Source organism: Neofelis nebulosa, chromosome 2 (genome assembly GCF_028018385.1).
Source record: "Neofelis nebulosa isolate mNeoNeb1 chromosome 2, mNeoNeb1.pri, whole genome shotgun sequence".
NCBI classification, from domain to species: domain Eukaryota; kingdom Metazoa; phylum Chordata; class Mammalia; order Carnivora; family Felidae; genus Neofelis; species Neofelis nebulosa.
This window is the reverse complement of record NC_080783.1, coordinates 198,580,111-198,607,424: the sequence shown is the minus strand read 5'-3', so window position 1 is coordinate 198,607,424 and position 27,314 is coordinate 198,580,111. Positions and strand designations below refer to the sequence as shown.

Here is a 27,314-nt window from a genome sequence, read left to right as displayed (position 1 = left end):
GAGCAAACTGAGGCCAGGAGGGCCTTGCCCTCGGTGCTGAGGGACCACGCAGTGAGTTAAGTGGCCCAGCCGGATTTGGCCCCTGCTTCTGTGCTGAAGCCTGATCTTTTATCCACTGGTTCTGCGATTGGGTGGGACTTTCTCTGGCAGGCTTCTTGGGGGAAAGCAGGTGAGGGGCCCCTGGGGGGGGGGTGGAGACCCACTTCTTCCCTCCTTGACCAGGGCAGCGACTCCTGTAGGGGGCTGGGGGTTCTGCCAGTGCTGTAGTTCACATCTTATGGATGGAGAAACTGAGGCCCTGAGAAGGGCAGGGAGCTGTCCAGGGTCACGCTGACAGGGTCCATAGGAAATCATCAGGTCCTGGCTCCCAGCCGCACACGTTTCTAGTGCCCACATGGCCTCCTGGATCCCGTGTGTGGCCTGCACAGGCAAGAGGGCACTCTGGGGCCTCACCTGCCGTGTCTGCTGGGCCTGGAGACCTCTCCTGCAGTGACTGAAGAAGGGAGACACAGACATGGCAGGCAGTGGATACAGAGAATAGAGCCCATGGTGGATCTCCATTCTGACTCTGCTGCTGATTTGCTGGGTAGCTTCGGTGGCTCTATTCTCTCCAGGCCTCAGTTTCTCCATCTGTACAATGGGGGAGTGTGCTGACAGTTGGGCTTACAGGCCCTGGGCTGGGGAAGAAGAATGGCTAGACAGGACAGAACGCACGTGGGGGGGGGCGGGGGGAGGGGAGGAGCCGCAAAGCCCCAGGACACCTCCCTACCTGTGCCCCATCTCTTCCGGGGGACACCCCGCCCACACTCCCACTGCTGGCCCGAGGACGCTGCTTGGCCTGAGCGTGTCCAAGCCTCAAATGACAGTGTTCTTGGTGCCCAAGGCTGCCCTGGGGCTAGTGGCCGCCCTTCCTCAGCCCCAAGACATCCCTTCACCCCAGGTGTGGTGCTGACCTCATGGGGGCTTAGAGGAGGCTGAGCTCCCGGGCGGGTTCTCACATGGGCATCAGCCTCAGCCACCCTGTTGTGCTCACATCCCTTCTCGTGCACATGGGCACAAACCCACACACCCTCATGCAGCAGGGACTCTCACAGGCCGAGAGAGGCCCAAGCAGTTCTGTTTTCTTGCAAATTCCCATAAGTTTAAAAATGAAGAAACGGGGGCACTTGGGTGGCTCCGTCAGTTAAGCGTCCGACTTTGGCTCAGGTCGTGATCTGAGGGTTGGTGGGTTCGAGCCCCACATCGGGCTCTGTGCTGACCGCTCAGAGCCGGGAGGCTGCTCGGGATTCTGTGTCTCCCTCTCTCTCTGCCCTTCCCCTGCTTGCGCTCTGTCTCTGTCTCTCTTAAAAATGAATAAACAAGGGGCGCCTGGGTGGCGCAGTCGGTTAAGCGTCCGACTTCGGCCAGGTCACGATCTCACGGTCCGTGAGTTCGAGCCCCGCGTCAGGCTCTGGGCCGATGGCTCGGAGCCTGGAGCCTGCTTCCGGTTCTGTGTCTCCCTCTCTCTCTGCCCCTCCCCCGTTCATGCTCTGTCTCTCTCTGTCCCAAAAATAAATAAAAAACGTTGAAAAAAAAAAATTAAAAAATGAATAAACAAGTAAATAAATAAACATTAAAAAATTTTTTGAGTGAAGAAATGCCTCAGCAGGCTGCTCACAATTGTGATGTTTTACATGTTTTTATTTAACACATTAACCTTTTTAACACACACACACACACACACACACACACACTCACCAGTGCCGTGCAATTGAGAGATTCGTAAGATAACTGCAGGAATCATGAAAGATACGAGCTCACAGCCCTGCGCATAGTCTAGCGGCGGGCCAGAAGTTTACAACTGCGTGAGGGGCATCCAAATCTTGCCATCTTGTGCATGGTTCTCTGGGACTAGACATCCAGCCCCCTTTTGCATGTGCATTGTTTTCTAACATTTTATTATGTTAAAACGTGGAGCGCCCAGAAAGCTTGAAAGAGTTGTACAGTGAATACCCATACCCTCCCCGCCTGGAATCTACAATAAACATTTTGCAATATTTGCATCATCACATATACATCCCTCTATCCATCCTGCCATCAGTCCATCTGAATCCATCCTGCCATCTACTCATCTCTCTATCCCTCCATCCATCCTTTTTTAAAAAAAATTATTTATATGTATTTTTGAGAAAGAGAGAGAGAGAGAGAGCATGTGTGCACGCAGGGCATAGGGAGAGAGGAAGAAGAGAGAGAGAGAGAGATTGAGAGAATCCCAAGCAAGCTCGATGCTCAGTGTGGAGCCCGACGCAGGGCTTGATCCCACGGCCCCGGGATCATGACCCAAGCCAAAATCGAGTCAGATGCCCAACCAACTGAGTCAGCCAGGCACCCCATATTTTTTGGTGAATTTTTGAGGCTCATGAATGAGAGGCCTGGGCCAAATGACGTTCTTCTCTCCTCCTCCTCCCTGATAGTCACAGATCCTGCTGCACACACATCACGTATCACACACACTGACATGTAAAGCCCCGATGTGCACACACACACCATGTATGATTCACCCGTGTCCCCTATTCACACTTGTGTACTCCATGTATGCGTCTCCACAAGCAAACACTGCACATAATCAGCCGTGCACACACGTGTAAACTCACACACACAGACACACACACGGTGCCCACGTGTGCATTCACGGCACCCCCCTGATGTCTGTGAGGGAAGGATCCAGAGACCTTTATGACTCCTCAGACCTGTGACCCTCATGGAGCCCATGCCAGGTCCTGGCTGGCTCCTCACTCCTCATTTGTGGCAAGTGTCAGGGGCTCCCCGGCAGCTCCTACCCTGCCGTGTCCCACTTTTCCTGCTCTCACCCGCCTTCTCCTTCACCTCCTAGCCCCGTCCCCCCAAAGAGCACCTCCCACAAAGATCCTTTCCGAGTGTTACCGCGTATGGGTGCAAAGCCCACCAGACTGTCCCTCCAGGAGTCCCCAGCACGTGGCACGTGGCAGGCCCCCTCCGAGTGTCGGTTGAAAACGGGACAAACTTGGCAGAGCAGTGCATACACCGAGCAGCCTCGGGGGCACCCCGTCACACGCACGTCCAGGCACGCACGACATTGTGTGCGTTCATCGATGCTTGCACATGCATCATGCACACATCTGCACACGTGGGAACATGCACGGCGTGCACACACCTGCCTGCCTGTTTCCCTGTTTCCATACAGATGGAGTCGATTCCAGTACCTGGATCCTTTCCCAAAGCCTTGGCCACCGAAGACCACTATGAGCTCATTTGCTGGGGTGTGAGGTCCAAATGTGACCCCATGACCAGGGAGGTCTCTGGGCTTGGTCCTGTGCATCTGTGTGGCGGGGGTTAGGAGTACCCGACAAAACCTGGGTTCCGTTTTTGCCCTGAGTGTAATCACTGTGTATCTTGTACATATGGCTCACGTGTGCCGTACTTAATTTCTTGGAGCATCAATGTCCTTATCTGTTAAAGGGGGAGAATGGTTTCCACCTTAAAAGCATCTTACAGGAGATGCTCTTAGCAGGGTGCCTGGCGTGTTGTAGGCACTTTAAAATGGTTGCTGTGGATATTATTATGATTATGACTATGATTTCAACCTTTGCCCCAAACTCCCATGCACCTTGAGGGGGGAGGACAGCCTTGGTAGGGGGCTGGGTAGGGGGAGAGCGGATGGAGGGTGCTTAGTGAACACCACTCCCCACATCCTCCTCCAGTCCCAAGCCCTCATTATCCCACATGCATATTCATGAGAGATAGCCTCAGCCCCACTCTGTTAAATGGGTCAGAAGCAGGAAGTGGAGGCCAGTGGGGAGAGCGAGGCCCAGCAGATAGGAGGATCAAAGGGAGTGCATCTGAGTCCTTATGGACGGGAGAATGGTAAGAAAGGATGGGACAAGAATGGACCGGGGAATGCTGGGGGTCACTGGGAGCTTGATCAGGGGATTATTCTTATATTGAGATTTGAAAACTGAGGCCCGGTGAGATCAGATTGGAGAAGCCTTGGGGTGAGTGGCAAAGAAGGTAGAGACTGTTTCCTTTGGCATCTGGAGAGCTGAGCACCTGCCTGGGTTGGGTGAGAGGCACAGAGGGATGGACCAAAGAACTCTTGTATATTTCTCTCAATGGGCACAGTTGACATAGTTTGATGTTGTTGGAAAAGCTGTGATGATCCTGAGTCCCCCACCTCCAGTGAGGCTCAGAGAAGCTGCTGACCGTGATCTTGCCTCCGGAGGTGTGAGAGACAGAGTGACTCTGGTCCACGCAGGAGGTTCAAGACTGGGAGAGGGCTGGGCGGGCTGCGCAAGATGCAAGAAACGAAGCCTCTTTATCTACCTCCTCATTTCACCTCTCAATAACCCCTGAGATAACTCAAGCAAAAATGATGGTCTCCATTTTACAGATGAGAAGCATGAGGCTGAAGGAGGAGGGGTCGCCAGGAGAAAGCAGCCCAGTGAGTTATCCACAGCGCGGGTGGCCCCTCCATGCAGGGTGCCGTGGGGGCTGTGGGGGCCACGCGCCTCGGTCTTGAGGATCTCAGGGAGGGGGGCACCCGGACAATGGCCGTGCATCACTCTGCTCCGGAAAATGGCAACCTAAAACCAGACGCGGTTGGGTCTTTGTATTTGGGGTCCTGTCAATCCCTCCCTCCTTTCAGACGACTGCTTCTTGCTTCGAGTGCTTTCTCCATGTCCACAACTGCTCAGTGAAGTTAAGCAGCATGAGCACCCCCATTTCAGGGGAGGTGATGGAGGTGAAGTGACACCCCCCCCCCCCCAGCTATTGCTTATCTTGGTTTTGGACACCTCCTCCTGGATCAGGCTGTGGGAGACAGGGAGAGGCTCAGGAAGGAAGCCTTAGGCCCTTGGGGCACACGTGTCAGAAGAAGCTGACCCAGGGGTGGACAACTGTGAGAAGGGCTCACTTCAGACTGCTTGGTAGCATTCCAGACACAGAGGGTGGCTGGAGAGAAGAGGGCCGGGAATGGGCTCTTTGGGGATCAGACCATCAGTCACAACCAAGCTGAGGAAACTAGGCTTACAGTAGAATTCAGACATGCATTCATTCAGCAAACACCAACCACTTGCTGCGTGCCAGGCCTGGTGCTGGCATAGACGCGACTTGGACAAAGTCTCTTGAGGGTCTCAGACTAGGCCAGCACTGAGCCTGTTACTGGAGAGAAAGAGAGGGTATCGTCACCTCTGCTTTCCAAGAGAGGCAGTGAGATGTCAGGGGCAGACCTTGGGTTCTGAGGTCAAGGCCAGGCCTGGTGGTCTTCCGGCCCCGCCCTTCTGACCTTGAGTAACGATAACGAGAACATGCCATAGTCACGGCCACTGTTCGTTCCGTGCTCAGCTGCCATATAGCACATCATTTTACCTCCCTGAGCCTCAGTTTCCTCATCTGCAAATTGGTTGGGGTGGGCAATTAGTCTACTTCTCAGCGTTATTGTGGGGCTTGAATGGGACCGTGTGGGTGACAGAATTTGGTACATGCTCGAGCTTTGTGGTAACTTTAGTTATTTGTGAGGCCGTAACAGGGGCCTGCTTGGTAGAAACACATAGAAGCTGGCGGATATTCGTTCCTAATTGGGCCGGGTAGTGGTTTGGAGGTGTTGGTCGTTCTCTTTACTGAGAAGGTAGGTATGGGACGTGAGCAAGGCTTCCAAGGGGGTGGGGGGCAAGGAGAAAAAGTCTTCCAAGAAAGGGGGGCAAGGAGAAAAAAAGACTTTCTGGGAGTGGGGAAGACTTTCCGGTGGCGGCGGGGGAGGCAGTCATCTGGACAAAAGTGTAGAGGAGGGAAACTGTAGGGTGTGATTGTGGAACAGTCCTGGTCACAATTAATAGCCTGACACCCTATGAATCACCCAAGGAGGCAGTCAGGCCGGATCTTTGGCCCCAGGGCCAGCTGTGAGGCACCTAGACCTCCTGCCCTAACATTATCTGTATAGGGTTGGGTGAGGAGAGGGCTGGAGGGTAAACTGAGAGTAATTACAGAGCTCCCCTTCTGGGCCTCTCCCACCTACCCTGCAGTGTGGTCGGCTGGAAATGTGATCCACCCACCCCTTCTGACCTCCTTAGCTGGGGGCCAGAGTTTGGGCACCTCTAGGCAGCAATAAGCCGGCCAGCAGGAATGGCTCAGGGGAGCGGGTGGCCCAAGACAGGGGTCAACAGGTGGGTGGAGGGAAGGATGGCTGAAAGAGTGTGAGGCCGGGGTCTTAGGAGCAACAGGGATGATGAAGAGCTCACATTTGTCAGGCATCTATTATGGGTCGTAACAGCCCCATGAGGTGGGCATCCTCACTTTACAGATGGGGAAACTGAGGCTCAGAGAGGCGAAGCGACTTGCCCAACTTTCTTTATCCAATCATGCGCCATTCAACACCTATGTTTTGGGTAGAGGCTCTACACCGAGGGGTTTGGGGTGACCACAACTTGGCCTCAGCGCCTTGGGAGGGGGGCAGTGTTGTAAGGTCGCACCGTGGCCTCGTTCGGACTCGAACCCGGGTCTCGGTATTTCCAAACCCTCGCTTTGGACCAGGACTTGCACCCGGGGCAGAGTCGGGTCGGCGGCACGGCTCGCACGGCCGCGGGGAATCCTGGCCCCCCGCTCACTTTCCCTGCCGGTCTCGCCCGGGCGCACCTGCCCCAGGTGAGTTTCCGGAGGCTCCGAGCGCCGCCGGAAAGCGACGAGCGGCTTCGGCAGGTGGGGCTGGGCGGGGCGGGGGCGGGGCCCGGCCGGGGCGGGGCGGGGGCGGGGCCAGGACCGGGCGTCCGGAGCCCCAGCGAACCCGCCGCCGGCGCCCCGCGCCCCGCGCCCCGAGCCGCCGCCATGGGGGCCTGCCTGGGCGCCTGCTCCCTGCTCAGCTGCGTGAGTCCCGAGCCCCGAGCCCGCCCGCGCGCCGCCGGCTCCTTCTTTGGCCCCGCACTTTTGTCCCGTCGTCTTCCTCCAAATAGTTTCTTCTTTTTCCTTCCTCCAAACTTGTCTTTCGGGACCCGCACCCCGCCACCTCGCCCCTCGAGTCCCCGTGTCCCTCGGCCCCCCCAACCCCATCCCGGACCCGCGGGCGCCGGGGACAGCTGGTGTCCGGGGCTCGGGTTACCGCCGGGGGGAGGGGTCGGGGCGCGCCGGGGTTGCGGGGGGAGGGGAGGGCCTTGGGCGGGCGCCCCTCCCGGGGACTTGGAGACACTGAGGCCCAGAGCCCGGGGTGGGGGTGCGCGCCGCGGCCCCCGCTGGCCCAACTTCCTCGCGGGGCGCCCCTCGTCTCCCTCTCGGACATTATGATTCTTTGTGTGGCCCGCCTGGTCCCTGCCCCTCTCTGCGGTGTGTCTTTCTCTGTCCCTCCGGCAGTCCGTCCGTCAGCCTGTCTCCCTGCCCGCCTGCCTCAGTTTGTCCATGTGTATTTGTCTGACATCTGTTTCTGTCCGTTCATTTATCCGACTGTCTTTGTCCGCCCGTGGCTGCTCCATCGGTTATTGTCTCACGGGTGTCTGTCCGTCTGTCCTACCGTCCAGTTCTGTCTCTCTGCGTCCGTCTCTGTCTCTGCCTCATCCAGCCTGGTTCACGCTAAGTGCCGGGCAGTTCCCCAAGGAACCCCAGCCCCTTCCCACTCTGGGCCCCATAGCCTGAAATGCGGGTGGGGAGGAAGCCCCCATCCGCCTTTCTAAGCCACCCCTGAGTGAGGTCGGTTTGGTTTGTCACCGCCACCGGGCCCAACTCTGGGTTGGAAAACCCAGGAATTGAGAGACTGGGGGGAGTACCTGGGCGCCTGGGCCCAGGGACCTGGGGGGCAGGCCAGCCTCTGCTTTGGGGCCCGCAGCCAGCAAAGGGGAGGAGCTTCAGCCAGACCCCGGCTGGGAGGCCCCTTCTCCTTTCCCTCTTCCCAGCCCCCTCTCCTTTCCCTCTTCCCCTCATTAAACCCGAGGTTCATTCAGGCAGCTCCCTCCCCCTCTGCCCTACACAAAGAAGAACAGAGAGGAAGAGGGGGGTCTGGTGGCTGCTGAATCTCAGGACTTGCTTTCCTTTGTCCCTGATTTGTGTGTGCGTCAGGATGGGATGTCAGGGTGGCAACTTAGGGATCTAGCGATTTACTTCACAACCATTTTCTGAGAGTGATATCTGCACAGCAAAGCTGTAGAGTGGGTCTTTGGACAGCCCCTGTCCTCTCTGGGCCTCCATTTACCCACCTGTGAAGTGTGTGGGGGTGCACGTGTGCAGAATCAAGAGCTGGTCCCCGAGATCCCTTTCTGCCCAGTGAATTCTAGGTTTGGGCTGGCTCTCCTGGCCAAGAGGGGTTTGCTTCCTGGTGGGGGAGGGAGAGCTTCCTCCAAGTTGACCAGATTTCCATTTGGCTGCGCTAGCTTGGGAGTGGCACCCGTTGAGGGGAGACCTGCCAATCCCCTGTGCCTGGTCTCTCCGCCTCCTTCATAATGCCATTTGAGGAAGATTGAAAAGTGCCCCACCCAGTTCCTGGCCAATAGTGAACGGAGCTATTGTTATTATCATCTTGGAAAGGTGGGTGGAGAATTCCCTCTGGAGCCTAAGCTGGTCACTGAGTCACGGAACCCTACAAGGCTGAGACCAGAAGCCACATGACAGGTTTGCTCGAACCCTCAACACGTAGATGAAGAGAACTGCGGCTCAGAGAGGTTAGCTGACTTTCCAAAGGTTGCACAGTGAACGGATAGGGAACCGCACAGTCAAGATTAAAATCTGATTTCCTGGTCCAGGCGCTGTCCAGTGGTGGCATAGACCAGCACTGCAGTGAGCACTATATATGTATCCCGTCATTCAGTCCTCACAGTGACCCCAGTGAGGTAGTTAATCATTCTCACAAATGATGAAACTGGATCAGAGAGGGAAGGTGATTTCTCCACAGCCACACAGTATTAAGCGGTGCAGTTGGGTGTGACTGGACACTGATAACAACCTGTTTCAATGGAGATTTGCCCCATAGGAGCAAAGTTCTAATAGGGGGCTCCTGGGCATCTTTGGAACATTCTGGAGTCTGAGGATCCTTGGAGAAGACTTCTAGCCTTGAGGTATTTGCATCTGCCCATCATGCCCTTCGGTCAGCATTTGTATTGGGCCGAGCATGAGTCCTGGCTCAGAGAAGATAAGATGGTCCCACAACGGGATTCTCTCTTTCTCCCTTTGCCCCTCTCCCCTGCTCGTCCTCTCTCTCACTCTCTCTCTAAAATACATAAAATAAAATAAACAAAGATGGGCGCACAACAGGATGGGAGTCACAGGGCAAGCCAGCACACGGCCGAATGTTTCGGAAGGGCCTCCTTGAATATCTGCCTGCCGTAGAATCTAATTCTCTGCCCTCTACGTGTGAGGGAGCAGGAAAGGGTCAAACTATGGGACTCAGATCCTGGTGAGGGCAGTGACTTCGGCCCCTCCATCTCCTCTGCTTGTGTGACCGTGAGCAGTCACTGGTCCCCTCTCCCTGGGGCTGAGAGATTAGGAAGTGGGGAGAACGGTGGGGCCTCTCTCAGTTGGGACGATTAAATGGAACTGAGATGAACACACCAGTATATTTAGCAGGAAGCTGGCCTGCAGTGGCTACTCGAAGCACCCCAGGGTGGTAAAATGCTCAAGACCACATTCGAGGAAGTGGTCAAGCCCGTGACATCCCGGCTGTCTGATTGTAGAGCCTGGACTCTGTCTGAGCCACTTCACTGTCCTGCCCACAGGAGCCCATTTTATGGCAGAGGAAACTGAGTTCCACGGTGGGGAAAAGGCTATTACTCTTAGTGCTGCAGGGGGAAGTGAGCATGCACTGAGTGGTTTGGAGGCTGATCTCTTCTCTCTTGTATTTCGTCTAGTCCTAGGTTGGCTCAGCCAGTAATGGGGCTGTTCATGAAATCTACAAGGTGCATCCCATCCTTGCTGGGACCAGTTTTTTGTATCATTGTGGCAAAATATCCATAACATAAAATTTACCATTTTAGGGGTGCCCGGCTGGCTCAGTCTGTAGACCATGCAAGTCTTTTTTTTTTTTTTTTAATTTATTTATTGTTTAATTTACATCCAAGTTAGTTAGCATATGGAGCAACAATGATCTCAGGAACAGATTCCTTAATGCCCCTTCCCCATTTAGTCCATCCCTCCTCCCACCACCTCTCTAGCCACCCTCTGTTTGTTCTCTATATTTAAGAGTCTTTTATGTTTTGTCCCCCTCCCTATTTTTATATTATTTTTGCATCCCTTCCCTTATGTTCATCTATTTTGTCTCTTAAAGTCCTCATGTGAGTGAAGAACATGCAACTCTTGATCTCGGGGTTGTGAGTTTGAGCCCCAGGTTGGGTGTAGAGATTACTTAAGAATAAAATCTTAACGGGGCGCCTGTGCGTGGCTCAGTTAAGTGTCTGACTCTAGCTCAGGTCATGATCTCACAGTCATGTGAGTTTGAGCCCCGCATCGGGCTCTGTGCTGACAGCTCAGAGCCTGGAGCCTGCTTGGGATTCTGTGTCTCCCTCTCTCTGTCTGCCCCTCCCCCACTCCTGCTCTTTTGCTCTCAAAAATAAATAAACATTAAAAAAAATTTTTTTAATCTTAAAAAGATTGCATTTTAACCTTTTATTTTTTGGTTTTCAAGGAGGTGTAATTTATCTTAGGAAACATGGTATATATATTTAAAATGGAGGTCTGTTTTTATGATATCGAAATGATATCATCCCAGATGAACGAGAGGGGGAAATATCGTGAGTTAAAGCACACAACAAAAACTCTGGGATCTGTCTTCCTTCCCTTTTGGAATCTGTTCCACCAGCGCTCTCGCCCTGTTCCCAGAGGTACCGCCCACCACCCCCTCCGTCTGTCTTCCGTCTGTGCCCAAAGTGACATTTCTGTAATGCAGATCTGATGCTCTGCTTCCTCCGCACCAGTCTTGCTCATGGCTTTCAGGATAAAGTGCAGACTCCCTGGCACTGCCCGCAGGGACCTTGGCCGTCCCTTCCATCACCCCTGTAGCCTCTCTTGCCAGCTGCCCCGAAGCTACTGTGTTTCTCACAGCTTAGCAGGTGCCAATCCCCTTGTAGGAACACCTTTCCCTTCCCCACCTAGCTAAGTGCTCACTCTTCTTTGAAAACTGCCCCCTCCTTTTTCCTTCTTGTGGTGAAATCCACATCACATGAAACTGACCAGGGTAGCCATTTTTAAGTGTGGGGGTTCAGTGGCAGTGAGCTACATTCACATTGTTGTGCTGCCAGCCCCACCCTCCATCTCCAGGATTTTTTCATCTTCTCAAATTGAAACTCCCTGTCCATTCAGTAATAATCCCCACCTCCCTCTCCCCCAGCCTCTGGTAACCCCCCAGTCTGCTCTCTGTCTTTCTGCTTTGTGTCACTCACTGTAATGTCCTCAAGGTTCTTCTGTGTTGTAGCATGTGTAGAGTTTCCTTCCCTTTTAAGGCTCAGTAATATTCCACTGTGTGGATAGACCGCGTTTTGTGGTCCACGGATACTTGGTTGACTTCCACCTTTTGATGTGAATAACGCTATTATAAACTTGAGTGTGCAGATACCTGTTTGAGTCCTTGCTTTTGACTAATACCCAGAAATTGGAGGGCCAGTTTGTTTTAAACAATACAGCTTTATTTTTTTTTAATGTTTGTTTTTGAGAGACAGAGCACAAAAGTAGGGGAGGGGCAGAGAGGGAGAGAGAGACACACACACACAGAATCCGAAGTAGACTCCAGGCTCCCAGCTGTCAGCACAGAGCCTGACGTGGGGCTCAAACCCACAAACCATGAGACGATGATTTGAGCTCCTCAAGTAGTGAGGTGAGCTCCTCGTTGTTGGCAGTGTGTGAACGGCAGAGGCTACCTTCCGGGTGATTCTTCATTAGAAAGTCTGGACCAGTTGAATGCCAAGGAGCCCTGCAGCCTGAAAACGCTGAGACGCGGGGCTACCTGATTCCCCTTCCCGAGGACCCGGCTGCTGCTAGGCCACAGCCAGTGTTCTGGTGCCTCTCTGTTGCTGCGGTTCCCCTGAGTGCATTTGGGGGAGGGGGTTTGTAATCGTAGCACAGGAGCAGCTCCGTGGCTGCCTTGGCTTCTCACATTGCATCATACATGTTAGTCCGTGTTGCTCTGCAGCCCGGTGACTTTTTTCTTTCCTGCCCCTGTTACGGTCCTTGGAGTAAATGGACCACCCCTGGCCCCTGGTGCAGGACATTTAGGTTATTTGCAGTCTTTTGAGATTCTTATAGGCCCGTAAAACCTAAAGCTTCGTGTCCATTTTATTTTTGTCTTAATTTAAAACATTTTTTTTTTAACGTTTGTTTACTTTTGAGAGCCGGGGAGGGGCAGAGAGAGAGGCAGACACAGAATCCCAAGCAGGCTCCAGGCTCTGAGCTGTCAGCACAGAGCCCAACTCCGGGCTTGAACTCACGGACCGCGAGATCATGACCTGAGCTGAAGTTGGACGCTTAACCAGGCGCCCCTTGTCTTCGTTTAAAAGTTTTCTTCTTTAGTAATAAAATCAACTTTATTGAGGCATAATTTATATTGACTTCTGTTTAGCTACACGTACCCACTTAAGTATCATCTACGCATCTGCTGCATTCAGCAGAGAATCCCTCTTAGGGGAGGACCACGATGTCTTGATGGGCATTTAGTTCTTTTCAGTTTTCCCCTAGTCCTTTCCTTGTGTGAACAGTGCCGCGATGATCTTGCATGTGCGCGTGTGTATGCGTGTATGCACGTGTCTGCCCTTGCTCGCGTGAGCTGGTGGTTCTGTAGGAAGAGGTTCTTGTAGCAGCAATGGTGGAGGTGGAGTGACCCGGTCAGAATGTAGGAACGATTGCCAGGTGCCCAAGAACCCACCGGAAGCCGCTGGTGGTGGCGGCCGGGGTGTGTCTTTCTCTCCCCGGTCTGGTCTGTCTGGCTGCCGGCCCTGGGAAAATTCTGAGGTTTCGAGTGTCAGCAACACCTGGATTTTGATCTCCAAGAATTAGAGTGACTCGAAAGGCCAAGCCCCCTCCCCCTTCCCTGATTGCAGTGGGGAAGCTTTTCTTAGGTCTCAAACGGAGATGGTAACAAGCCAGAGCCGGGCTCTGACTCGGGCACCTCAACTTCTGGCTCCCGAGATCAGTGCTTGTGGGCCTCCGTTGGCTTTTTCTGGCATTGGAGGGACTGTTTTGACATTAAATGAGACTGCCATTGATGAGCTAGTGAGCCCTTGGTACAGACGGACATGAGCTCAAACCCCAGGTCCTCAGCTTACTTGCTATGTGTGACCTTGGTCGTGTCGCCTGTCTGAGTCATTTTCCCCATTTGTACGTGGGAGGTTACGACACACTTACTCCATAGTGTCAGTGACACTTAATGTAGGTAAGGTGCTTGCTTACCAGGGTGCCTGGGACGGGATAACTCATAAAGGATAGCTGTCACTATCACTCCTTGGCTCTCAGCACTGCTGTCCACTTGCCGGGTGACTCTGGCACATTCTTAACCTCTCTGATCTCAGTTTCCTCATCTGTAAAATGGGACTAATAGCCAGTCTGTCTGATAGCCAGAATGTTCTTTATGTCTGTAAAACACTTTTCTGGCATTTGCTTGTCCCCTCACCCACCAGAAGGTGGCCAGGGGTAGGAGGCAGGGCTTGCGGTGAGTGCCGCAAGGTGTAACCGTGAGTTGCTGGACAAGTTATGATTCGGGCCATGAAGAAGAAATTCATTCTGCAAGTATTTCATTTCACTGTACTTGGCTGTGCGGGTGTTTCTATTCCAGGGGCATTTCCAGGGGTGTTTCTATTCTTGGGAAGAAGGGAAGGGGAGACGGGAGGGCAGCTACATTTCAAGCAGACTGTGCTGTGTGTCTGGTGACCAGTCCAGAAAGTAGGGTGCTGGGTCCCTCTCAGCCTGCTCTCCGTAGAGCCAGTCTCGCAGTGTAAGGCTGTTCCTGTCCCCAGCTTTAACCCCTTGATGGATGCCCTCTGCTCTTAGGCTGCACGTGGCTGCCGGGCCCCGCCAGCCTGGCCAACCTTGCCACTCCCTGCTCGCCAAAGCTTCCGTCACAGCGGCCTCTTTCTCTTCCTCCATTGTCCGGCTCCTGCCTGCCCCAGAGCAGCCTCCGCCTCTGTTCCCTCTGTCTGGAACACTCTTTCTTCCCCTTGGTCGGGAGAGAGCCTCCTCATTCTTCAGCTCAGCTTAAATGTCACTTGTTCAGGGAGGGGACCCGCTACCCCCAGTCTAAAGTGGGCCCCCCTCAGTGACTCTCAGGGCAGCACCTACCAGGACAGGCGTAATGATCGTTGAGTGTGTTCCTGTAGGAGGCAGAGCTGGTGTCCTTCTTGCTGTTGACTCTTAAATGCCTGGGTGAGGAGCTGGGGCTGTTTGGGGGAAGATAGACGGGTGACCAGGTATATCTGGTGGCGGGCCCGGTTCCCAGGAGGGTCAGCCTTCTTTTGGGGCGCCAGCTGTGAATACTGTGGCATCAGCAGCCCCCAGAGTGATTTCAGCCAGTCCCAGGGAGGCCAGGGGCTGACTGGCGCCAGCTTGGGCAGAGGAACCGGGAGAGGGAAAGGGTTAGACCGCCCCGGAGCAGGAAATCACAGCCACTCACAATTCTGCATTCCATTCATTCAGCAGACGTTTCTCTGAATGTTTCTTGAGGTCTTAACATATGTCTGGGGCTATGCCAGACACTTTGCCTTTGTTCACTAGGTAGTCACTGAGCTCCTGCTGTGAGCCAGGCACTATCCCCCGCTTTCTGGGACGACCACAACCCCTGCCCTGGTGGAGCTGACGTGCTAGAAACAGGAGGGGGACACACATGAGTAAAATAGAAGGCCAGTCAGATGATAGTAAGTCCTATGGAGAGAAGCTCAGCGGGGAGCGGAGAAAGGAAGCCTGAGCGGGTTACAATTTAAAATTCCTGGGGCATGTGGTGACTCAGTTAGTTGAGTGTCCGGACTTCAGCTCAGGTCATGATCTCACAGTTCGTGAGTTCAAGCCCCGCATCGGATTTACTGCTGTCAGCTCAGAGCCCACTTGAGATCCTCTGTCTCCCCCACCCCTTCCCCTCCCTGCTCACTCCCTCTCAAAAATGAATAAGATGTTAATAAAACGAAATAAAATTCCTGTGACAAGTAGGTACCGTTATGATTCCCACCTTATAGAAGGGGAAACTGAGGTTCAGAGAGGTTGAGTGAGTTAAAGACGGTCACACAGCTTATCAGGGCCAGAGCTGGTCTTCTAGATGGATTGCTCTATCTATCTATCTATCTATCTATCTATCTATCTATCTATCTTTTACCACTCTGCTTCCCCCGGCATCAGAAACAGTGTGACCCAACCTTTTCGAGGCTTGCTGTCCTCTGGGGCTTGTAAGTTAAATGGGATGATATCTGGGGAGGAGGTGCGCCCCTGTCTGGCAGGAGGAGGGCAGGCTCCGCCGGGATTCGGGGACAGGGAAGGGGGGGTGGTCACGGGTGCTCCTGCTCGGATGGGGAAGGGGAGAGGAGGGGGGAGTAAGGGTGCCGTCCTGCCCTCCCCTGCAGGCGTCCTGCCTCTGTGGCTCTGCCCCCTGCATCCTGTGCAGCTGCTGTCCCTCCAGTCCTAACTCCACCGTGACCCGCCTCATCTTCACGGCCTTCCTCTTCCTGGGGGTGCTGGTGTCCGTCATCATGCTGAGCCCCGGTGTGGAGAGTCAGCTCTACAAGGTGAGCGGCCCTGAGGGCAGGCAGGGTAGCGAGGTGGCCTGGATGGAGGACTGGCCCGCAGCGAAGGCCCCGCTGCTGCAGGCTGGGGTGCCCAGCCCTCTGAGGACGCTGGGCAGGAGTGACCCGGCTCGGTGACAGGGGCGTTTCTTCACGTGGGGAGGAGGGTTTGAACCTCACGCGGGAGTTCTGGCTTCTCATAAGTCTCCCTTGGAGAATCTTACTAATCATCGTTGTCCCCTGGACACTGGCCCCGGGGCATGCTGTCCCCTCCTTAGTGCTCAAGCCCCGTTTGGGGTCCTCTCTTCCCTTCCTCTCCGCGTTTCATAGCCTGGCACAGATCCAGGGCGACATTTAGGCCAGTGGCCCTGACATGTGTGCGCGTGTGGGAAGGTACGAATGCCCTGGGGAGTGTGCTAGAAATGCAGACTCTCAGCCCCCGCCTCAGAGACTCTGAGAGGGGCCCTGGAGTCTCACTTTCCCCCAGAATCTCCGGGGGTTCTGATGTGGGTGACGGAGGAGAGCACTAGGGGGAGCCCTGCTTTCGACAGAGCCATGAGGTCCTGAGGCTGCAGGTGCCACAGCAGGGAGACACGCAGAGAGTAACGACCTGTGACTGGACCCTGTGTCCCCATCTGTCCCGGGCTGGGGGCGGGGGGGACGCTCACTCTCAGGAGTTCAGCCCCAGCGGTGGGCAGGGGTGCAGATGGAGGGGAAAGGAGGGGCTTCCCTCGTGGCAGGCCTTGGCAGAGTCGGCCCGGGGTTCCGGGGGCAGGGGCCTTCACGCTGCTCTCTCTCCCCTCAGCTGCCGTGGGTGTGTGAGGAGGGGGCCGGGACCCCCGTCGTCCTGCAGGGCCACATCGACTGTGGCTCCCTGCTCGGCCACCGCGCCGTCTACCGCATGTGCTTTGCGACGGCAGCCTTCTTCTTCCTCTTCACCCTGCTCATGCTCTGCGTGCGCAGCAGCCGGGACCCCAGGGCTGCCATCCAGAACGGGTGAGGGCGCCCCTCCTGCCCGCAGCTAGGACCCCCTGCCCGACTCCAGCCCAGGCCCTGCCCCCACTCAGGAGCCACCAAAGCACAGAGATCAGCTCAGCTGGTTGCTCCCACTTCTCAGATGAGTAAGTCAGAGAGGGCAAGAACATGCTAAGGCCACACAGCACTGTAGTGACACGGTTGGGGCAGGAACCTGGGTGATCACTGTCACTCCAGCTTGGTCCTTCCCTCTGCCCCTCAGGGCTTTTCAAGGGCCAGGACAGACTTTCTGTGCCCAGCAGACCACTAGAAAGTCCCTCTTCACCTGTCCCAGTACCTGCTCTTTGGGGGTGGGAGTTCTGGGGCCCACCCCCCACTTAGCCCCCCTGGCTCTCCTCGCCACCCCCAATAGATTTTGGTTCTTTAAGTTCCTGGTCCTCGTGGGCATCACCGTGGGCGCATTCTACATCCCTGACGGCTCCTTCTCCAACGGTAGGTGGCCTTGGTGGGAAGGATGGGGGCTCCCAGGGGGGAGGTGGGGTCTCCAGAGGGAGGAGCACTGGTGGGGGTTGCTCTTTGCCTCGGCACACAGGCCCCAGGCTGCTGGCCGGGTCGCTGCCCCCCCTCCACCCAGGGAGACAGCACCCTGGTGCTTGGCCACATGGCCTTTAGACAGCGTGGGGGGGCCTGCGGAACGTGCCTCAGCCTGACCCTGCCACCTGCCACGCAGCATCTCTGTGCATGGCTAGGGACATCCCTGAGACCAGGGACTCTGCTGTTTCTCGGTGTCGCCATCGCAGGGGCGTGGCAGGAACGGTTGTCGACTGGATAAACGGGTGTGAGAGGGAGACAACGGGAGCGTGCCTGCTGCGTAAATCCCAGGAAGCCTGGCGCTCAGGCTGCTCCCCTACGGCCTCGCCTCCTCTCCCCTCACCTCTCCCTCCCCTCTCCCCGCCCAGTCTGGTTCTACTGTGGTGTCGTGGGCTCCTTCCTCTTCATCCTCATCCAGCTGGTGCTGTTCATCGACTTCGCGCACTCCTGGAACCAGCGGTGGCTGGGCAAGGCCGAGGAATGTGACTCCCGGGCCTGGTATGCAGGTGAGCACCGCCACTCGGCCTCCAGACCCCGGGGACTGGGACTTCCTGAGCGTCAGGGCGTCCCCGCAGCTACAGGAAAGCCTCGAGGGCATCTGGAACAGCCCCCTGCCCCAGGGCAGCAGTTGAACTGTCCAGGGCAGATGGAGGGACGGGGCAGCTGGCTCTGGGGTCACTTGAGGGGGTGGTCCGAGGAGAGCCGAACTGGAGAGGCCTTGGCGGGGTCTGAGTTCAGCGGTTCCCACAGGATGGGCCACTCACAGCCAGCCCAGACCCAGCCAAATGACACTCGGTCACTGAAGCCCCCGTGGCAGGATGGGTGCCTGTTCAGCTGTCTTTCTGAGCCGATCAAGGAGAAAGGCTCACTCAGGAGCTGGTCTGGTTTCACACCTCTCTCACGCTGGTCTCTCTGACAGAGAGCAGGGCTTCAGCAGGTCACTATGCATCCAGTTGACTTTTCATTTTTTTTTAATTGCGAGAGAGAGAGAGAGAGAGGGAGGGAGAACAAGCAGGTGAGGGGCAGAGAGAGAGAGAGAGAGAGAGAGAGAGAATCCCAACAGGCTCTGCACTGTCAGCGCAGAGCCCGATGTGGGGCTCTAACTCACAAACCGTGAGAGCATGACCTGAGCCGAAGTCGGACGCTTAATTGACTGAGCCACTCAGGTGCCCCTCCAGTTGGCTTTTTATTTTTATTTTTATTATTATTATTATTTTTTATTTATTTTTGGGACAGAGAGAGACAGAGCATGAACGGGGGAGGGGCAGAGAGAGAGGGAGACACAGAATCGGAAACAGGCTCCAGGCTCCGAGCCATCAGCCCAGAGCCTGACGCGGGGCTCGAACTCACAGACCGCGAGATCGTGACCTGGCTGAAGTCGGACGCTTAACCGACTGCGCCACTCAGGCGCCCCTCCAGTTGGCTTTTTAAAAGACTGTTGTGTGTCCGTCATATTTCTTTGCATGGTTAACTTCTTTATGGCAAGGGAGCCGTCTCAGTTCAGGTGTTGGTGAATGACAGACATTCAGGAGACTCCGATGTCATTCCTCCAATGAGGAAGCTGAGGGCTCACACAGGGGACTGCCCGACAAGCCCCCGGAGGGCTCGGGGGTCCCTGTGCCTCCTGACTCTGCTGCTTGCCACCCTTCCTGCCCAGGCCTCTTCTTCTTCACCCTCCTCTTCTACACGCTGTCCATTGCGGCCGTGACGCTATTGTTCATCTACTATACCCACCCCGGCCCCTGCTACGAGGGCAAGGTCTTCATCGGCCTCAACCTCACTCTCTGTGTCTGCGTCTCCATTGTCGCCGTCCTGCCCAAGGTCCAGGTGAGCCCGCCTGTCTTTGCCCATCCTGATGCCAGGCCTCTTGGTGTGTGGGACTTCTGGTGGGAACCTTGGGGTCCTGGGACGGGGCTGTTAGTCACAGAGGCTTGGGCTAAGAGTGTGGACTCCCAAGTCAGCCTCCCTGGGTTGGAGTCCCAGTTTGCACATCTACATGCTTGGTGTCTTTAGGAAAGTGCCTTAACCTCTCTGTGCTTTTCTCTTCTCAAATGTAAAAATGAGGATAACACCTAGTCTTTGGAGTTATTTGCAGGATGGAGATAGAGTTTGTGAGCACACAGAACAGGGTCGGGAGTATAAGTATCCATCAGACATTAACTGTTGTTATCATTGTTGTCTTTATGGAAATCGGGAGACCGTCAGGGAGGACCACTGAGCAACAATTCCTAGACCCCTCAATAAGGGGTGTTGGGAGTCCCACAGTTTCTAGTCCCAGAACATCTAGGGTAATGGGTGGGGCTCCCCAGATCATCGTGTGCTTTTCAGAAAGCCTCTGAGCCCAGGGGTGCCTCATGGTTGGGGATCTCGTCCCACCAGGGACTTCACAGCTAGCTTGGGTAGCCTTTGAGGGTCTTTAGCAGAAAGGTGGGGAACCTCCCTTCTGGTCAGAGCCTCATTTCCAGGTGAGAAAACTGAAGCCCACAGAGGGTGATCCCTCTGTCCCAGCTCACACAGCAATCAGTATTCATTCAACAAATACTTCCAGAACACTTACTGTGTACCAGGCCCTCTTGTAGGTGTTGGGGATACAGCTGTGGAGAAGAGGGGGAAGAATAACAATAGCTACCAGTCGATGGCATCTGTCCTGTCATTTAGTCGTGCACCATCATCGTCCCCACTTTCCACTTTCATACTTTCTTGGAGGAGGAAAGACACTCACCTGAGGTCACCCAGCTGGTAGGGGGCAGAGCTAGGGGTGGAACAGGCAGACTGGCTCCAGACCCTGTGCTTTTTTTTTAAAGTTAGTTTCTTTCTTTCTTTCTTTCTTTCTTTCTTTCTTTCTTTCTTTCTTTCTTTCTTTCTTTCTTTCTGAGATGGAGAGAGAACAAGTGGGGGGAGGGGCAGAGAGAGAGGGGGGAGAGAGAATCCCAAGCAGGCTCTGCACTCCCAGCGCATAGCCTGATGTGGGGCTTGAACCCATGAACAGTGAGATCGTGACCTGAGCCAAAATCTAGAGTCGGATACAGGCATAGCAAGTGCAAAGGCCCTGAGTGGGGGAGAGGGTTTGGTGGGTTCTGTGGACAGAGAGGAGGCCACTGTGGCTGCCCTGCGGTGGGAGGTGGGCAGGGAGGAGCTTGAGGGGGCAAGGGGGTGAACCTGGAGGGCTTTAATTCAGAGTGAAGCGTTCTCAGCTGGGGAGAGACTGAGATGATTTGTTAAGAGAGAGAATGGAGACTCCATGTTTGGGCAGCCGGGGTGGGTGGTGGGTGGCCTGGGTACTGTGTTTTACCGAAGGGTGTGGGGTGGGATGGCCCTAGGGTGCTGGGGCTTTCTGAGGTCCCCTGGTTGGGAGGGAGTGGGCTAGGTGTGGGTGGGGTGTCCCCCACGTCTGACGGGGTCTTCCTGATGCATTGCCTCTGCCAGGACGCCCAGCCCAACTCGGGTCTGCTGCAGGCCTCCGTCATCACACTCTACACCACATTTGTCACCTGGTTGGCCCTGTCCAGTGTCCCTGGTGAGTACAGGCCTGGATTTGAGGAAGCCTGGGCTCATTCCTGGGTCAGTAGCGACCTTCTGGGGGGGCTGGAGACCCTCACAGGTGTCAGGGACACCTCAGCCCAGCCTGTTCCTCATGCTAGTCCTTCAGGGAGTAGGAGGACCCTCTCTGTTCCAGGATCTATTTCCCTGTCATCTGTCTGCTAAGTTCTGTCTGTCGCTGGGATTTGGATGGTCAGTTGTATGTCTGTCTGTCCATTTGGGTTGGCTGTCTGCCCTACCTCAGACCTGGCCTGCATGGGCTGAGGGTGACTGGTCTCCCATCCCTAGACCAGAAATGCAACCCTCACCTGCTGACCCACTTGAGCAACGGGACGATCCTGGCAGGCCCCGAGGGCTACGAGACTCACTGGTGGGATGCACCGAGCATCGTGGGGCTCATCATCTTTATCCTGTGCACCGTCTTCATCAGGTAGAGTGGGGGGTCTGGCTTCTGGGGAGGTGTCACGTTGGCAGGGCCTGATGGCGCAAGCAAGGGGAAGATGTGGGAGCCAAGACACCAGGCCGGGAGGCGTGCTCGACACGTGCATGTCCAGCATGGTGCTAGTGGAGAAACCGAGTCCCTCAGGGGGGCACAGCATGACTGGGCTGCGGAGGCAGGGTTGGACGCTGCCTCCTGGGCCAGGGACACTCCTTGCACATCCGGCTGGCACGTGCCCAGCTCGGTAGGGGCAGGCGCCTGTGGGGGCAGGGGAGAAGCCTGGACTGGGGTCAGCAGGTACAGGCTCTGTCACTCACCTGCTGTGTGGTCTTTCTGAGCTTCAGTTTCCTCTTCATAAAAGGAAGAGGGTAACCTCCAATGCCCAGGGTGGTCGTGACCCCTACAGTGTCACCTGAGAGGGGGCAGCTCATACTTAAGATCACACAACTTAAAACAAATTTTTTTAATGTCTATTTTTATTTTTGAGAGAGAGAGAGAGAGAGAGAGAGAGAGAACAAGAGGGGGAGGGGCAGAGAGAGAGGGAGACACAGAGTCCAAAGCAGGCTCCAGGCTCCAAGCACAGAGCTCGATGCAGGGCTCAAACCCACGAACCGTGAGATCATGACCTGAGCCGAACTAGATGCCCAATCGGCTGAGCCACCCAGGCACCCACATAACAACTTTTTTTTTTAATTTATTTTTTAAATTTTATTTTTTACATTTACATCCAAATTAGTTACCATATAGTGCAACAATGATTTCAGGAGTAGATTCCTTAATGCCCCTTACCCATTTAGCCCATCCCCCCTCCCACAACCTCTCCAGTAACCCTCTGTTTGTTCTCCATATTTAAGAGTCTCTTATGTTTTGTCCCCCTCCTTGTTTTTATATTATTTTTGCTTCCCTTCCCGTATGTTCGTCTGTTCTGTGTCTTAAAGTCCTCATATGAGTGAAGTCATATGATATTCGTCTTTCTCTGACTAATTCCGCTTAGCATAATACCCTCCAGTTCCATCCATGTAGTTGCAAATGGCAAGATTTTGTTCTCTTTGATTGCCAAGTAATACTCCATTGTATATATATATGTATACACACATATATATATATACACCACATCTTCTTTATCCATTCATCCATCGATGGACATTTGGGCTCTTTCCATACTTTGGCTATTGTCGATAGTACGGCTATAAACATGGGGGTGCATGTGTCCCTTCGAAACAGCACCCCTGTATCCCTTGGATAAATACTTAGTAGTGTAATTGCTGGGTCCTAGGGCAGTTCTATTTTTAATTTTTTGAGGAATTTCCATCCTGTTTTCCAGAGTGGCTGCACCAGCTTACATTCCCGCCAGCAGTGCAAAAGAGATCCTCTTTCCCCGCATCCTCACCAATATCTGTTGTTGCCTGAGTTGTTCATGTTAGCCATTCTGACAGGTGTGAGGTGGTATCTCGTTGTGGTTTTGATTTGTGTTTCCCTGATGATGAGTGATGGTGAGCATTTTTTCATGTGTCGGTTGGCCATCTGGATGTCCTCTCTGGAGAAGTGTCTATTCATGTCTTTTGCCCATTTCTTCACTGGATTATTTTTTTCTTTGAGTGTTGAGTTTGATAAGTTCTTTATAGATTTTGGATACTAACCCTTTATATCTGATATGTCGTTTACAAATATCTTCTGCCGTTCCATTGGTTGCCTTTTAGTTTTGCTGATTGTTTGCTTTACTGTGCAGCAGCTTTTTATTTTGATGAGGTCCCAGTAGTTCATTTTTGCTTTTGTTTCCCTTGCCTCTGGAGACGTGTTGAGTAAGAAGTTGCTGTGGGCAAGATCAAAGAGGTTTTTGCCTGCTTTCTCCTCGGGCATTTTGATGGCTTCCCATCTTACACTTAGGTCTTTCCTCCATTTTGAATGTATTTTTGTGTATGGTGTAAGAAAGTGGTCCAGGTTCATTTTTCTGCATGCCGCTGTCCAGTTTTCCCAGCCCCACTTGCTGAAGAGACTGTCTTTCTTCCACTGGATATTCTTTCCTGCTTTGTCTAAGATCAGTTGGCCATACATTTGTGGGTCCATTTCTGGGTTCTCTATTCTGTTCCATTGATCTGAGTGTCTGTTGTTTGTGCCAATTACAACTTTTTTTAAAGGGGCATCTTAGCAAGTGTTTATCGGTATGGACCCTGGAGCCAAACTGCCTGTGTTTGAACCTGTCACTGCCACTCACCAACAGGGTGATCTCTGGCAGGTCACTTAACCTTTCTTTCTGTGCCTTAGTTTGCTGATCTGTAAAATAAGGATAAAAATAGTACCTACTTCACTGGATTGTTGAAAGATTATAGATGAGTCAGTATGTGTAAGGCACTTAGAAAAGAACTTGGCAGGGAGTGGGAGCCAAGTGTTTGCTTTTATTGCAAATAGCTGTGAACATTTATTTGCACAGCTGGGTGGCGGTGAGTGACTGTTTTGTGAGGGTCACCAGACACTAATACTGAGCAGAACTGCTGTTTACACTCAATCTGGCTGACTCATTACTGCCTCCTCGAGGCCCCACATGGCTCCCAGCACCGCTTCCCATGTCTCCCCTCACGGCCAGGAGGGAGCCTCTATGCTGCTCCTCTCTTCTCCCCGAGTCGTCCATCCGGTCAGGGCCCGTTCCCCTAAGAGCAGCACACCTGTCTCAGAACATTTTGAGGCCGTTGCACATTTCGTTTTGTTTTGACCTTTTTTTCAAAACCCTTTCTCCAAGCCAAGCCTGGGCAGTTCACAAACGTCTCTCTTCATCACCTCATTTGATCCCTTTTTCAAACTGGAAAGGCCCACATCACCTCCAATTTGCAGAAAAGGAAACTGGAGTCCCAGGAGGAGCAGCCGCCTGTCTGAGGCCGTGAGCATGCAGTGGCCGCAGACCTTGAGGACATGGTCCCTGCTGGTGGCGATCCAGGCACCGAGCTGTTGCCCACTGCTTCCGGAACGCACGCCTCCCCAGCCTGTGGTCACTGGGCAGCGGCTCTGAGAGCCCCGGGGCCTGTCTGTTCTTTTTTTATTTTTATCTTATTATGTTGATATATTTATTTTTTGAGAAAGAGAGAGAGAGAGAGAGAGAGAGAGAGAGAGCAAGCCGGGGAGGGGTAGAGAGAGAGAGAGAGAGAGAGAGAGAGAGAGAGAAGAGAAATCCCAAGTAGGCTGCATGCTGTCAGCACAGAGCCTGGTGTGGGGCTCAAACCCACGAACCATGAGCTCATGACCTGAGCCAAAACCAAGAGCCAGATGCTTAAATGACCGAGCCATCCAGGCACCCCAGGGGCCTGTCTGCTCTTAGCATGGTTCTTAGAACCCAGGAAGCAAAGAAGTGTGAACAGCTATGCCCAGCTACGTCCCTGGGACCTGGGCTCCTGTGTATTAGATGTCAGCATGATGTTTTGGTGATCGGGGTCAGCGAAAGCTCAGTCAGTGACTTCTCCACTTGATGGGGTGGGGCTGGGGCCCAGAGCTCCTTCTTGCCACTTTTTTTCTAAATGCAAGTTGGATCCGCGACATTGCCTTGTGTCTCAAACTATTAAATACTGTTAAAAATACCAAGACCTCATTACAGAAAAGAAATGACAAAAAACCATTACTCTTGTATTTTTAAATTATAAACATGAAGAAAGGGGACATAATTGGTAAAACTGCTCACCCAGTAGAAGGAAAACGAACTTAATAGCAAATGAGCATTCCTAATGATTAACATTATTAGTGAATGTCATACCTGGCATGTCACTGGCGGTACTGGGTACTCAGTACCTGTTTACAGACCTGGCAAATGGACAACCTGAGTAACAGTGCTTGTTTCTTTAGTTTATAGTCTGTGCCGGGCATAGTGCGAGGGGCTTTACCTTATTAATCCTCCTGGCAAGCCTACGAGGGAGGTGCCGTTCTCCCCAATTTTACAGAGGCTCAGGGAGGTCACGTGTCTTGCCTCAGGCCACGGAGGGAGTGGGAGTGGAGTTCAGAGTCAAAGCAGTTAGATAATTTCTGGGCCCAGCGCCTAACCAGCAGGTCACCGGGCCCCGAGGTTCCAGAACCGTTGTGCCCATTGCTGTGACCGACGCCCTGGCTCACGAGGCCGCCTGGAACTGCCCACCTGCCTCCTTCCTCCCTCCCCCCCGCAGTCTGCGCTCCTCGGACCACCGGCAGGTTAACAACCTGATGCAGACAGAGGAGTGCCCGTCCGTGCTGGAGGCCACGCAGCAGCAACAGGTGGCGACCTGCGGGGGCCGGGCCTTCGACAATGAGCACGATGGCGTCACCTACAGCTACTCTTTCTTCCACTTCTGCCTGGTGCTCGCGTCCCTGCACATAATGATGACACTCACCAACTGGTACAGGTGTGTGCAGCCTGGCCGCGCACAGATGGAACCCGCCGTGCCAGGACGTGTGGGGTACACGTGTCCTCTCCTCTGGCCCCTCCCTGGGTTCTTCCTGATGCTCAAGGCTTGGGTGATGTCCAGGACCCTCCACAGAGCCTGCCCGTCCGTGCCCCAGCTTCCCTGCTCGGCAGCTGGCGCCTTCACTAAGCCCCTGAGAAGGAGGCGACCGCGGGCTTGTGCAGGGCACATGGGGGTGTACAGATCACGGGTGGTGATTTGCATTCTGAGGTCAGAGTTGGGATTCACGGAGGGAGGGTTAGGATTTAGGGTGTGGGGTTAGAATCAAAGTCACAGGGCCAAGAGTAAGAGTCATGAGGTCAAGGGTTGGGATTGGGCACACACAAGTCACAGATTTGGCCATTGGGTTAAAAGTGGGGCTAGCAGGCCGTAAAGCAGCCTGAAGTTTCCAGGTCAAGGAGCTACGATTTAAGAGTCAAGGGGCAGATTTAAGGTCAGAGATATCAGAACTTGGTCATAAGACCAGGGGCCAGGGATGGAGTTACAGGATTGAGGGTCAGAGGCCAGGTTGGAGGTCAGGACTGGAGCTCCAGGGTCCCCAAGTGAGGTTATAACATAGTCTAGGACGGGGTCAGTGTTGAAATTGAGGTCAGGGTCAGGTCGGTGGTATTTGTCGAAAGCTACATCTGGGGTCAAAGACATAGCTAAGGCCAGGTGTCAAACCTATCAAGAGAGGGGGGCTAGGGTTACAGAGTCAGAGCCAGAGTCGAGGTCAGAGGTCGCACCGGGGTCGTAAGGGCAGGGCCAGATCTGCGGTCACGGCGCCGGGGGCCCGGCTCACTGGGATCATGGTGTGTCGCAGACCCGGCGAGGCCCGGAAGATGATCAGCACGTGGACGGCCGTGTGGGTGAAGATCTGTGCCAGCTGGGCGGGGTTGCTCCTCTACCTGTGGACCCTGGTGGCCCCCCTCCTCCTGCCGAACCGAGACTTCAGCTGAGGCGGCCCCCTGCAGCCAGCCCGCTCGGAGCCTCCGGGCTCAGTGAGTCTGCCACGCTGAGCCCCTACCCCTACCCCCCTCCAGGACTCGCCTCTGAGCTGGGCCCCCTGTTCTTAGTGCCTTCAGGGATGACATCCGGACCACAGAGCTGCCTCTTCCTTACCTTTGTCCCCTGTCACCTGTACTTCCCCTCTTGGGAAAAAAAGGGCCCCTTATGCTCAGGCTCCCCAGGAGAGGGTCCTGAAGGAGAGAAGCACTCAGAGCCACTCGGAGAGTGGGAGCACTCCCCAGGATGGGGTGCCCAGCACTGAGGCCTGGATATTCCTGACCACGTCCCCCAGGGCACCCCGCCCCCTTCCCGGACTCCATGCCTTACCGAGTCTCCAAGACTTTATGCAATAAACAAGCCAGTGCACGTGCCTCCCCATGTTCTGTGCCCCTCACCCTGGGTGCGGTCCCCATGCCATCTGGGGCCAGTGTGGGGGTGGAAACAGAATGTCAGAGCTGAGGGGGTCAGAGGAGGGACCTGGGCTCTGTTCTGTAGGTCATGGGGAGCCTTGGGGTGGAGGCGGGGCAGGCTACTGGAGAAGGAGAGGCTTTGGAAAAAGGAAGTCTGGGGGCCAGGAAAGGGCCTGGAACAGTGTCTGCACGAGGGGTGGTGAGGCCAGAGTCAGGCTGGAGAGGGGAGTTTGTGCAGGGTGGCTGAGGAGGCCATTTTTGGTGTCCTACCAGTGCCAGCCCT

General features: G+C 54.5%; 1 protein-coding gene across 2 annotated transcripts; it reads left to right on the top strand.

Annotated features, from left to right (window-relative positions):
• Window positions 1–3,841: 3,841 nt before the first annotated feature.
• On the top strand, window positions 3,842–26,992 carry SERINC2 (serine incorporator 2). 2 transcript variants are annotated; one of them, XM_058718280.1, is made up of 11 exons: window positions 3,842–3,882; window positions 4,406–4,456; window positions 15,513–15,674; window positions 16,477–16,667; window positions 17,059–17,138; window positions 17,606–17,743; window positions 18,895–19,064; window positions 20,664–20,754; window positions 21,066–21,207; window positions 25,359–25,574; window positions 26,437–26,992. In XM_058718280.1, exons 1-11 carry the CDS (start codon window positions 3,868–3,870, stop codon window positions 26,570–26,572), a joined length of 1,392 nt encoding a protein of 463 aa, XP_058574263.1. In that variant the 5' UTR covers window positions 3,842–3,867; the 3' UTR covers window positions 26,573–26,992. The 2 variants fall into 2 exon arrangements, with proteins under 2 accessions (XP_058574263.1, XP_058574264.1); XM_058718281.1 differs by lacking the exons at window positions 3,842–3,882; window positions 4,406–4,456 and adding an exon at window positions 6,751–6,873.
• The last annotated feature ends 322 nt before the right edge of the window (window positions 26,993–27,314 follow it).

Coding starts and splice junctions, on each gene's coding strand:
- SERINC2 (XM_058718280.1), top strand. Junction 17,744..18,894: donor CTCCCGGGCCTGGTATGCAG/GTGAGCACCGCC, acceptor CTTCCTGCCCAG/GCCTCTTCTTCTTCACCCTC. Junction 21,208..25,358: donor CTGTGCACCGTCTTCATCAG/GTAGAGTGGGGG, acceptor TCCCCCCCGCAG/TCTGCGCTCCTCGGACCACC.